The sequence below is a fragment of the Vigna radiata genome, chromosome 1, assembly GCF_000741045.1.
Source record: "Vigna radiata var. radiata cultivar VC1973A chromosome 1, Vradiata_ver6, whole genome shotgun sequence".
NCBI lineage: Eukaryota > Viridiplantae > Streptophyta > Magnoliopsida > Fabales > Fabaceae > Vigna > Vigna radiata.
In genome coordinates, this window is record NC_028351.1 from 12,184,104 (window position 1) to 12,195,617 (window position 11,514).

At 36.7% G+C, this 11,514-nt stretch overlaps 2 protein-coding genes across 7 annotated transcripts in view; one reads left to right on the top strand and one right to left on the bottom strand.

The window, feature by feature from the left end:
- The first annotated feature begins 1,194 nt into the window (after nt 1-1,194).
- The window catches only part of LOC106771421 (SNF1-related protein kinase catalytic subunit alpha KIN10), a 12,903-nt gene continuing 2,583 nt past the window's right edge, over nt 1,195-11,514 (top strand). For 2 of the 6 annotated variants that reach the window (XR_001376464.2, XM_014657399.2), the window contains exons 1-8: nt 1,195-1,341; nt 5,372-5,573; nt 6,088-6,272; nt 6,363-6,545; nt 6,665-6,796; nt 7,304-7,489; nt 11,168-11,257; nt 11,330-11,413. Coding sequence is in view for 5 of the 6 variants with exons in the window: in XM_014657399.2 (XP_014512885.1) it covers nt 5,381-5,573; nt 6,088-6,272; nt 6,363-6,545; nt 6,665-6,796; nt 7,304-7,489; nt 11,168-11,257; nt 11,330-11,413 (1,053 nt within the window). In the remaining variant the exon portion in view is untranslated. The other 4 variants (XM_022785001.1, XM_022784997.1, XM_014657410.2 and 1 more) reach the window with 4 other exon arrangements.
- Nucleotides 7,692-10,737, bottom strand: LOC111242322. Its single transcript, XM_022784994.1, has one exon. The coding sequence runs from the start codon at nt 10,326-10,328 to the stop codon at nt 8,667-8,669; it is 1,662 nt and encodes a 553-aa protein (XP_022640715.1). The 5' UTR covers nt 10,329-10,737; the 3' UTR covers nt 7,692-8,666.

The window sequence follows — 11,514 nt, forward strand, 5'->3', positions numbered from 1 at the left end:
ATGCTGAGTAAAGAAGAAAAAAACATTCATTGTTGCATGCATTAAATGCATCCATTAATATCAAGTTCTTCCATCCAAGAAAAATACATTCAAAAAAGTGAAGCTACTTAGCTCTCAGAAGAGCAAAGATTACTTTTTTCAAGAGTCCATATAAAGTGATTCCAGAAGAAAAAAAAAAGAAAAAGACTATATTGTCTTTTGTAAAAATATTACAAAAAATTTTTAGCCACCAAAAGTTTAAAGAGAAACATTATTAGTGTTGGACAAGTTAGAAGAAAGAGAACATCAAACTTATATATATCAAGAAATTATTATCTTCTTTATAAAACAAATGTGTGATAAGTGATCACAAATTTTAAAATCTTTATATGTTAGTAAGAAGAATTGTTTTGTAGAGAATACTTATTAAACTAAAAGTTGTTTGTAACAAAATACCTCTTGAGTTAGGTAAAATAATACTTAAACAAAATGGACTAAGAGTGATTGGGAATAAAAAAAAAATATATTTTCTAAGCTAGAAGTGACTTGAAAAGGAATATATAATTAGTCACAAGTGGTTTAAGAAAAAAAAAATACTTTCTTAAAATGAGAGTGACTTGTTGAAATAATATTAAAAGAGTTAACCAAAACTAATTTCAAGTCCAAACAATATTCAAATTTATTTAATGAAATTTAATTAAATGATTGAGAATTTGAAATGATATATGATTAGATGAATCGATATAAAACATTGTGTATATTTTTTTTTTATATTATATGGATTTAGAGAGAGATTGAAAAAGAAGTTTAACAAAATATTCCTAATTAAATTAGTTAAAGCTTAATTCTTCATCAAACACAGTAAAAGAATCATTGATATATAAAATATAATAATTATTTCAACAGATTATATTTGTAAAAGAATAAAAAAATTTAACTATTTTATGCATTTTTATTTTATTTTCACAAAAATTGAATGATAAATTATAAAATATTAAAAAGGAAAAAACAAATAAATTTGTAAATCGAAGACAAAAAATTAAAATGTTGATCATATGTCATTAACTTAAATGAATAACAATATGCTTGGGCACAAAAATTAAATGATAAAAAATTAATTAGTATTTTTTTATACTTTTAGAAAAAACACAAATTATTTATATTATTATTTATTTATTTATGAAGAGTTAAAGAAAAAGGAAAGAGACAAAGAGATGAATTGCGTGGCGAAGGGAAGAGAGGGGGTAAGAGAAACGCAGCATCTTACCGTAATAATAGCAGCAGCGCACGAACGAAGAGTGCAAACAATGCTCTCTTCTATCTTCCTTCACAATCCACCACTCTAACCTTCCTTTTGCTTCGGTGAGCGATCCAATTTCGCCTTTTCTCTTATTGCTTTCTCGGATATTAATTCTCCTCTCTCTGCATTCCCTTCCCCTCAGATCACTTCATTCCGATTTTCTCTTCTGTTTCCTTTCCTCGATTTGCCGTTTCCTTTTCAATCTGTTCGGCTCAGCTTCTAAAATGTTTTTTTTTTTTTAGATTTTTTGTTTTTGTTTCTGATTGAGTTCGCGGTGTTTGTTGTTGTGCGTCGGTTTCAATACATTTTGCACGCCTGATTTTGTATTTTTGTTGGGAATTTCTTTGAACGGGGGAATTAGGATATGATAGATTGCGACATTTCGCGTCTGTTGAATGTTTGATTACTTTGATTTGATGCTAGTGTGGAACACTTCAGAAAAAATGTTTTATTTGGTGGAAACCGGAAAGGATTTGATTAAGGTATGATATATAAGGAGGTAGGTTTTTGAGAAGAGGGGTTCTTTTGTCTTGGCTTGTGGTTGACTTGAGGTCCTGAGGGGTTTCGATTGCCTTGACCTGAGAGGCGCCAGTATGTTGCATTGCATGTCTAACAGAAGAGAGGTATGTGCCAATAGGTTGCATTGCATGTCTAAAGGTGCCAGTAGCTTGTGTGTGACGTAAAGAAGATTGCCAAAGACCTGACAATTCGTTAGATGTCTGGATATTTTGAATCTTCTTTAACAGCTGCAAGTAGAGTGTGCCTTGTGTGAGCTGACAAGGCTTGCTAAAGGTACCACGGATGTGGGCTGGGGCAGCATCTCAATCAGCGGTAATGAGGAAACGCGATCCAATCTGCCACCTCACAGAACTATTTTGCATTTGTAACGGAAGAAAGGTGCCAATGGGTTGCTTGTCTTACAGAAATAAGGCGTCAAGTTTGGGACAATTTTGTTGATTTTAGTTTGTCCCAATTAGCATCAAAGTTAGCATTTTAGATCACTGTACATTTTGAGTTTTTTTTTTTCCCGCTACTGGTAGGGTCTGCCGTTGATGAACCAAAAGGGCTTGCCGAAGGGCCCACAGGGATTGGCTGGGTAGTACCTTAATTAGCATGAGGCGCCAAATTAGATGTGCCTTATGGTGCATATGTGATAGACCTGAAAAGAATAGGAAGAAGTGGATAGTGTATGAGAGAAGGAAGAGGCGTAACTAACTAACGGGTGTCAGCAGTTAAGTGAGGCGGGAGAGGCAATTATAAATAGAAGAGTTGTTAGTGGGGAGAGGACTTTTGGTTGATTGTTTGTTAAACAGGGTCTGTCCTGTGGAGAGGGTTAAGCCACTATTTTCATTGTATACAGATATTCTTTTGTGAATAAGAATGCGTTTCTTCCATACCTTGTGTTGTTCTGAGTTTAGAATTGAGTTTTCAATTAGGTTCACTGTCCAGGAACCTATCAATATGTTTCGTCTTTTCCCTCTGTTAGCTCTTCTATGGTAAGTGAAATTTTTTACACCAACTAAATGTCGGAAAAATTATATCCTTAGTTGTACACCATATGCTTGCAATTAAGCAGCTGTTTTCCATGAAAGCAGAGCCTCATTGATAGTAATTTATTTAGACCATTTGTCAGTTCTTCAGTGTAATATTCAACACATTAGATGATTGGGCATGCTGTGTTATTTATGGCTATCAATTACTCTGTCCATTTCAAAATAATTGTTAGTTTTCAGGTTTCCCAAAGCATTTATTACTTTTTTCAACTTATCCTTGTTCTTTTTGGTATTTTACTTTTGGAATGAGAAAACACCTATGAAATGGGATGGTAATGTAGTAAAATAGAACTTAATTTTGTCTTAAAATTCTAAATAGTTACAATTTTCTTAATCCTCTATAAAACCTTACAGTGACAATTATTTGGAAACAGATCTAATTGGCAGGTGCTAAAGGTGAGTGCCTTACTTGCACTAGAAAGGTATGTATAAGGGATTAGTGATATATTTCATTGAAAAGCAGGGTTCCTAACCAGTAAGCAGGGCTGACAACCATTTTGACGGCTTGCCTCAATGCTTCTAGCAGTGTGCCTTTTGATGGACGGGTTGATATTTGTGGGTTCTGTCCGTTTTATATCTATAAAAGAAAAAAATTGTCAGGGGAAAAAATCAAGTTGATTTCATATTTATTAGAATTTGAGTTTAGGACCTAACTCAACTGTACAAAACCCATTTTGTAAGTTGAAGACATCCCACACCTTATAAGGGTTGCATTTGCCATATATCTTGTCCACATGGGAATGGCAACCCAAAATACCCAAGACTAGACATCTGGAGTGTGGAAAAGTGCTGGTCACCCAATAACTATTCCCCTTTGTGCCTAGGCATAAACATCTATGGAATAGTTAATTAGGGTGGTCCTATAGTAGATCTAGGTTAGGCTATGATTTCATATTAACATTTTGGGTTTAGAGCTCAACTTAACTCTACAAAACAGCTTGCTTGTTAGGTGAGAATTTCACAAAACTTGTAAGGATGACATTAGCCATACCTCTAATCAGTGTGGGATATCAATAATATTGAAAGATAGCAAGTTCATATATTGTCTGTATGTCCAAAATTTAGCCTCTGTAATTGGCACTTTGCATACTTTTGGGTTTTGTTTCTTGCAATCCAAGTGAAAATTATATGAATCTATCCCTCCCTTCATGGAAAAATGGGACCATTGTCATTCTTTTAATAAACAAAGAAGAATTTATTGAGAGAAGAAAAAGATGCAATAGTAAGGATAAAAAATATTCAAGGGAAAAAAGAGAGCAGAGTAAAGTCAGAAAGGAAAAGAAAATGCCAAAACAGCAAAGATCAAGGTCCATGAAGCAAAGCAGGCCAATCTCTCTGAAGATGTAATAAAGAGACACCAACAATGACACTCCCATAAAATGACCAGTAGCAGACTTCCACATGGCAGGTTCAAAAACTACTCAATCCCAAATGGGCTTAAGAGAAGACTGCTCTGACTAGAGAAAAATTTAGCATTTGTTTCTATTCACCAAAGAACTGCAAACTGGGTGCATTGACAAGCTTTTTGGTGTCTTTGGTAGTATCAGAAACTCTCAAAGCAGTTCAAAAGAACTGCTTAATATCTGTGGGTGTTGTGGCAAACCCAATGTTTACTTGCAACATCATACAAATTATTCAAAGATTTGAAGCTGTCGATATAAAAACCAGATTTAGAGTTGGAGTTAGCAATGGCAGACTATGGGGGATTATGGCAGATGGCATTACTGTTTATGGTAGAAGCATGGTGTACATGTGCATGTATGTGTTTATCTATATAATTCAAAATTGCAATGTATAGGTATTGTCTAGCAGTCAAAGAATAGTAGTACCGTTGAGTTAGCGAGAGACATGAGTGAGGTTACAAGCAGAGACAAGTTAGAGAAACCGAGTGAATAGTGGGGTGGAGGGAGTTGAAGAAGGGTTGTAGTTGGAAAGCACTATTGCTAGTAGTGGTTGTTGCTAGGTGGTTGTCAGATAATCACATTAAAGATAGGGGAAGGTCATTGCTTGCGGCTTGGGCTCATTGTTTGAATCAGATTATAGTCCGTACATCCTACAGTTTCTATCAATTTGAGTTTTGATCCATATGGAAGCGTAGGGATCAATCCTTCATGGAAAATAAAGATCTATATACCTTAATGAGTCAAAGCTATCAGGAATCTAACTCAGAAACTGACATGTGCTTGTCAAATGTCATGCATGAAGAGTGTCTAACACCTCGTTTGGAGGAGGCGTGTCTATGCTTCACAGCTTGCTATAGTATTTTTATTCTTAGCTGCTTTATGCTACTATGTGAGACCCTGTTGAAGTTTTACTAACTCACTGTAAAGCTGTGCTTGTTATGCCAATGGAATTTGTACAATTATTACAAAAACTCTTAGCATTTTTTGACCATTTCATTCATGGTACCAGTATTTTTGTTTTATTTGATGAAATTCTTCAATCTAATTTTCATTTGCGAATCTGTGATTGTATACTTTTATGTGTCTGATTTCTCATGTTCTTTTTTTTTTTTCTTTTTTTCTGAATTTTTCTCTAGATTATAAAAATGGACAGGTCAACTGGCCGCAGTGGTGGTGGAAGTGTGGACACGTTTCTACCAAATTATAAGTTGGGGAAAACACTTGGCATTGGATCCTTTGGCAAGGTGAAAATTGCCGAACACGTACTGACTGGTCATAAAGTTGCTATAAAGATCCTTAACCGCCAGAAGATAAGAAACATGGAAATGGAAGAAAAAGGTCTGAGTCATTTGCATAGATTTAATATTTACTGTTTGTCTAACTGTGGGACCTGGTTTTAATTGTTTTCAGTCTTCCAATACTTTTCAGTCAAGTTTATATGTATATGTACATGTATAGCTGCTTTCCTATATCATTAGTTTTAAAATTCTGCATGTTTATACCACTATGTTTTGGTTGGATATTGTTGAAAGTTTTCCTTAATTGTTGTGATCCATAGCCTGCCTTAACTCCAGCCAATTAGAGTTGGTTGAAATCATTGAAGATTGAATGAAATGTTCTTGTGTGGCCGGACATTGACTGTGTGTGTGGGGGGGATGGGGGGTTAAGAATTAATTTGTTGTAGAGTTGATAGCTGAATCACTTTACTTATGGTTTTCATATTTTGCATGTTTGCTATTGGTAACTAGCAAATGGTTGAATATACTTACAAGTTGTAATATTTTTCTTCTCAAATATGCTTACATGTTGTAATGTTTTTCTTCTCATTGTTTTTTACTTCAATTTGTTGCAGTTAGAAGGGAAATCAAAATTTTAAGATTGTTTATGCATCATCACATTATACGACTTTACGAGGTCATAGAAACCCCATCAGACATATTTGTTGTTATGGAGTACGTGAAATCTGGAGAGCTCTTTGATTACATAGTGGAGAAGGGTAGGTTGCAAGAGGACGAAGCCCGCCATTTTTTTCAGCAGGTTTAATTTTTGATATTTTTGTGCACTTCAGAAATTTGTGCTTGTTGCTGATTATATAATCTAACTTGTGTCATCGAACATTCGAAACAGATAATTTCTGGTGTGGAGTACTGTCACAGGAATATGGTGGTTCATAGAGACTTGAAGCCTGAGAATTTACTTTTGGACTCCAAATTTAATATCAAGATTGCTGATTTTGGCTTGAGCAATATCATGCGTGATGGTCACTTCCTTAAGACAAGTTGTGGAAGCCCTAACTATGCGGCTCCAGAGGTTTGTAAATAATTGGACTGTAATTGAATAAGATATTAAAATTATTACTACACCACTATTTCTGAGAATTTTACCTCCTTTTGTGATTAATCTATCCAAGAATAAATTATTTTTCATAGGTTATCTCGGGGAAATTGTATGCTGGACCTGAAGTAGATGTCTGGAGCTGTGGTGTAATTTTATATGCTCTTCTCTGTGGCACTCTTCCTTTTGATGATGAAAACATTCCCAATCTTTTCAAAAAGATAAAGGTAATATTGCTCTCAATTTTCCTTTTTCTGTCTATGTTCAAAATATTGGTAGTCAAATTTCCTGCCACTTTCAGGTCATTTTCTGACATTGTTGCTGATGGAGATTTTGACAAATCTAGAGTGGTTTAATACCTTTAGGTCAATGCTTATCATATATTTTGCTGTCTTTGTTTAAAGGAAGGTTGATATTGTTCCTCCTACATTGCAAAAACTAATTGGTTATCGATAACACTTCTATTTATGAAACACTCCTCGGAAAATCAGTAAATCAGTAAATTATCTTTATAATACTTACTAAAGGCATTAGTAACCTGCAACAGTTAATAATTCTCGGTGACTCACTAAAAAAAGATTTATATTATTTCATTTAGTTTGTCTAATCTTGTATGTTGAATGTGATGATGATTTTAAATTTATCCATTGCATATTCATACAGTAAATGATGTTATCTGTAAACTGATTTAGTTTTTCTTATGTGCACACCTTACTAATTACCATTTCTTGTAGGGTGGGATATACACTCTTCCTAGTCATCTGTCACCTGGTGCTAGAGATTTGATTCCAAGGATGCTTGTGGTGGATCCCATGAAGAGGATGACAATACCTGAGATACGTCATCACCCATGGTTCCAAGTTCGTCTGCCACGTTATTTAGCAGTGCCACCACCAGATACACTGCAACAAGCCAAAAAGGTTTGGATTTTACTTGTTTTTGGGTTTCTTTTTTATTAAGTTGTGGCATATGATACACGGATACAATATGTGTATCTGAATTATACGTGATATATGCATTTTGAAAACTATACTAAAATTTTTAAAATCATAATAAACATGTGATTGTTATTATGTGATCCATATTAAAATAACATGTATTAAAATGTTGTCAAAACAAAAAAATTATAAATTATTATCATCATAAAAGTATTAGTACTTTATAGATTAGATATTTCATAGATAAGTATTGGTATAAAGTATCCTAAAGTATAGGCTATGGGCCGGATAGGATACGTAACACAAATTGAAGTATTGATGTATCATAGGTTATGCTCCATACTAAAGAAAATTTTAATCTGAAAAATACCAATTCTGTTGTCCCTTTTTAATTTCTCAAAATGAGAGATACAATTTATATAGTACAAACATGATTATTTGTCTGCTTGCATCATTATTTGTTAATTCTATGTTGTCTAAATACACTACCTTTTTGTCAAAGTGCTTAGATATAAGTGTTAGTATATTTGCAAGCCATCTGTTAGGACGCTCAACTCAAGAACAGAAGCCAGTGTATGAGTGTTAGGAATCTTTATTATAAGATCCTAACAGTCACTCTCACCACTGATATGTACTCACACAAGACAGAAAGAATGAAACAATGAGTATCTTATTCACAGTAACAATCACGAAGTAAGAAGTGTAACTCGAGGGCCTAACCCCTCTCACCAGGTTCGAAACCGGTCTCTACAAAGTATATAATTGACTTACTTCCTCTGACAATATAAGAGTCCTATTTATACTATTCCTTTGCCTTCTAACCTAAACTCAATACCCATTATGCCTTCTCCCCTGTATCCTATCATTACACCCCTCTGCAGAACAACCTTGTCCTCAAGGTTGGAATCCAAAAAACACCGGGTCGCTTGGCTCCTCTTCATCATCTTGTTTTCATCTGAAGAGAATGCACTAGATACTACCCATCAATTCATGTCGGGAGGCTTAGGTGGTGGCAATTCCTTCTCCAATGTCTTCCATTCTTCTTGGATTTTATTAGCTTTCACCACTNTAAGTAATATAAGATGGCTAATTAATAAAGATTCTGCAAGCAACCTGGAAATTCCTTTGTGGCCAATGCTAGAAGCTAGATCTGCATGTTTTATAACCTAGTAATTTCAGAAAATGGACTTGTAACAGCCCTAGTGGATGCACCCGTGGACACCCAAACCACAGCTGGGTCACTTCCTGACAACACTGCTTTAATCCCAGGCCTCAACACTTCTTCTCCTTTCTTCACTGTTGTGACATACTCGCCACAACCTACCACTCTATCTTCACTGAAAATAGGAGCTTTACTGGCAAATGGGCTGTTACCGGGTCCAATAATGCCCAAGCCCAACATCTCCTGGACCTGCTTCTCTATTTTAGCCTTCATCAAGTCGGTATACTTATAGCATCTCACGTTCACTTGTTCAGTGCCTTCTTCAATGGTTATCCGGTGGTCCACTCTTCTAGCCAGAGGAAGTCCTTGTGGCACCTCAAACACCTTCTCGAAATTTTGCTCCTGCATGAGGGTTAATCCTTTTGCCCCTGGGTTTGCCGCTGCTGTTTTAGATTGATGCAGACCCCACACCATCGCAAAAGTCTTGATCCCTATCTCCTTCTTGAACGCCTCGGGAGTGATGACTTTCATCATAGATTTGCTATCACCCCTTATCACTACCTCTGTTTCTGCTGACCCATATTTCATGGTCATTTGCTTCCAATCCACCCTAATTTCCCCCAACTTGGCCAGCCACTCTACTCCCAGCACGACATCGACTTCCCCTCGTTCAAAGAGATAAAAATCCTCTTTAATCTCCGCTCCCTCCAGTGTTAAAGAAACTCCCATGCAACAACCTCGCCTTTCCTTTCTCTGGCCGTCCCCCAGACAGACGCGATAAGGTGCCGTCTCCTCCCTCTCTAAACCCATCTCCTCCGCCAAACTTGTCGAGATAAAGGTATGGCTCGCTCCGCTATCGACGAGCACGACTACCCTCCGATCTTGAATCCACCCCGACAACTTCATGGTATTGGATTGAGTTATTGCTCCAGCTGAATACACCGACAATGCCATGCAAAGCTGTTCCTTCAGTCCTCTTGGGTCTGCTGCTTGCAGTGCTTCGCCGTTCGGTTCAAACCATCTTGTCACGTTCAGCTTCGTCAGTCCCCTCCCGTTGGGTCCAGTAGTCCTCTCCTGTTCTGATTCGTCCAACCGCTCGGTCACTCTTGATCGGCCTGGGTCATAGCGATCGGTCTCGGACCTTGTCACCTCACCGCATGTTCGTCCCCAATACGACTTCCGCTCAACAATGGTGCCAAACCTTATTACGAGAGCTCCCTTCAAACTATCCCATGAACGATTCTTTGCTTTCTCCTTCCAAGCTTTGAACCAGTAGCGAGCGCTATCTTCCATACTGAATTCTACTAATCGGACCTTCTCCTCATCTTCCGATACTCCTTGCAAATCGAAAAATCGATCCGCTCTATTGATCCAGATAAGCGGATCCGATCCGTCGAAGGTGGGTAGTTCCACCTTTTTCCTCCAATTAATCGCGCCTTCAGTTCGGCCACTTCCTTCTCCGCTTCTGTTCTCCCCCGTCTTCTTCACATTTCCATTGACCGACGGTTCATCTTGACGCCGACCCCTTCCCGCCAAGACCTTCGCAATTTCTTTCAATTCTTGACGAATCGCTGCAGTCTCAGCCTTGATCCCCTCGACGGCAATTTCCACCGTCTCCATCCGCCCCTCCATCACGTTTCCGTCAGTCTTTCCCGCCATGTATAACCCGCGCCCCTCCGTTCAAGATCCGGCAGGTCAGACCAATTTGTTAGGAATCTTTATTATAAGATCCTAACAGTCACTCTCACCACTGATATTTACTCACACAAGACAGAAAGAATGAAACAATGGGTATCTTATTCACAGTAACAATCACGAAGTAAGAAGTGTAACTCGAGGGCCTAACCCATCTCACCAGGTTCGAAACCGGTCTCTACAAAGTATACAATTGACTAACTTCCTCTGACAATATAAGAGTCCTATTTATACTATTCCTTTGCCTTCTAACCTAAACTCAATACCCATTATGCTCTCTCCCCTGTATCCTATCAATGAGTGTTATTGAATTGTAAAGAACTGAACCAAAGCTCTTTTAAGTTCACAACAAATCCCTCAGGTCCTTCAAGAAAGCTATCTCTACTTCTGTAAAAAGAAAAAAATAAAAAACTGACTTGCTTCACACATCTTTTCTATGTTCTTATCGCTCTCCTAATCAAATTGCCAATTCATCATAATTCCCTTTCCTTATGCCATTCCATTGCCTTCTGAGATGCAGTATTTGGATCAGATGTTTCTTTTGGCCGTGTCCAAATGCAATAATTGTCTAACCCAACTTTTAGGTCATCTGATTTAGGCCCATAACATAGTATCCTATCATGGTATACCTTTTTATGGTTTTCGTTTCTGTTTGCATTTCTGTAGCATACTAAATGTTTCAGTGGACTTTGTATGTATTTTTTTTTTCATACATCAAACACAAAGTATTACAGATTGTTTGTTACTTGATTTGTTCTTTTCAATCAAAGAAAGAAAAATCAATGAATATCATGGTTTTGTAGATTGACGAGGAGATTCTTCAAGAAGTGGTTAAGATGGGATTTGAAAGGAATCAATTGATTGAATCTCTTGCAAACAGAATACAAAATAAGGTTTGTGATCTTCATTTTCACCGTAAGTGTGTACCTGCCAGATTGTCTCTTATCTCTGTCTATGAATTTCAGGGTACTGTAACATACTATTTGTTATTGGACAACCGGTTCCGTGTATCCAGTGGTTATCTTGGAGCTGAATTTCAAGAGACAATGGTGGGTGTTAGATATTGTGTTTATTTCATTTACATGTTCATTTGTATTTGGGCTTAGCCCACACTCTTATTATTATAAATACATTACCCTATGTGTATACA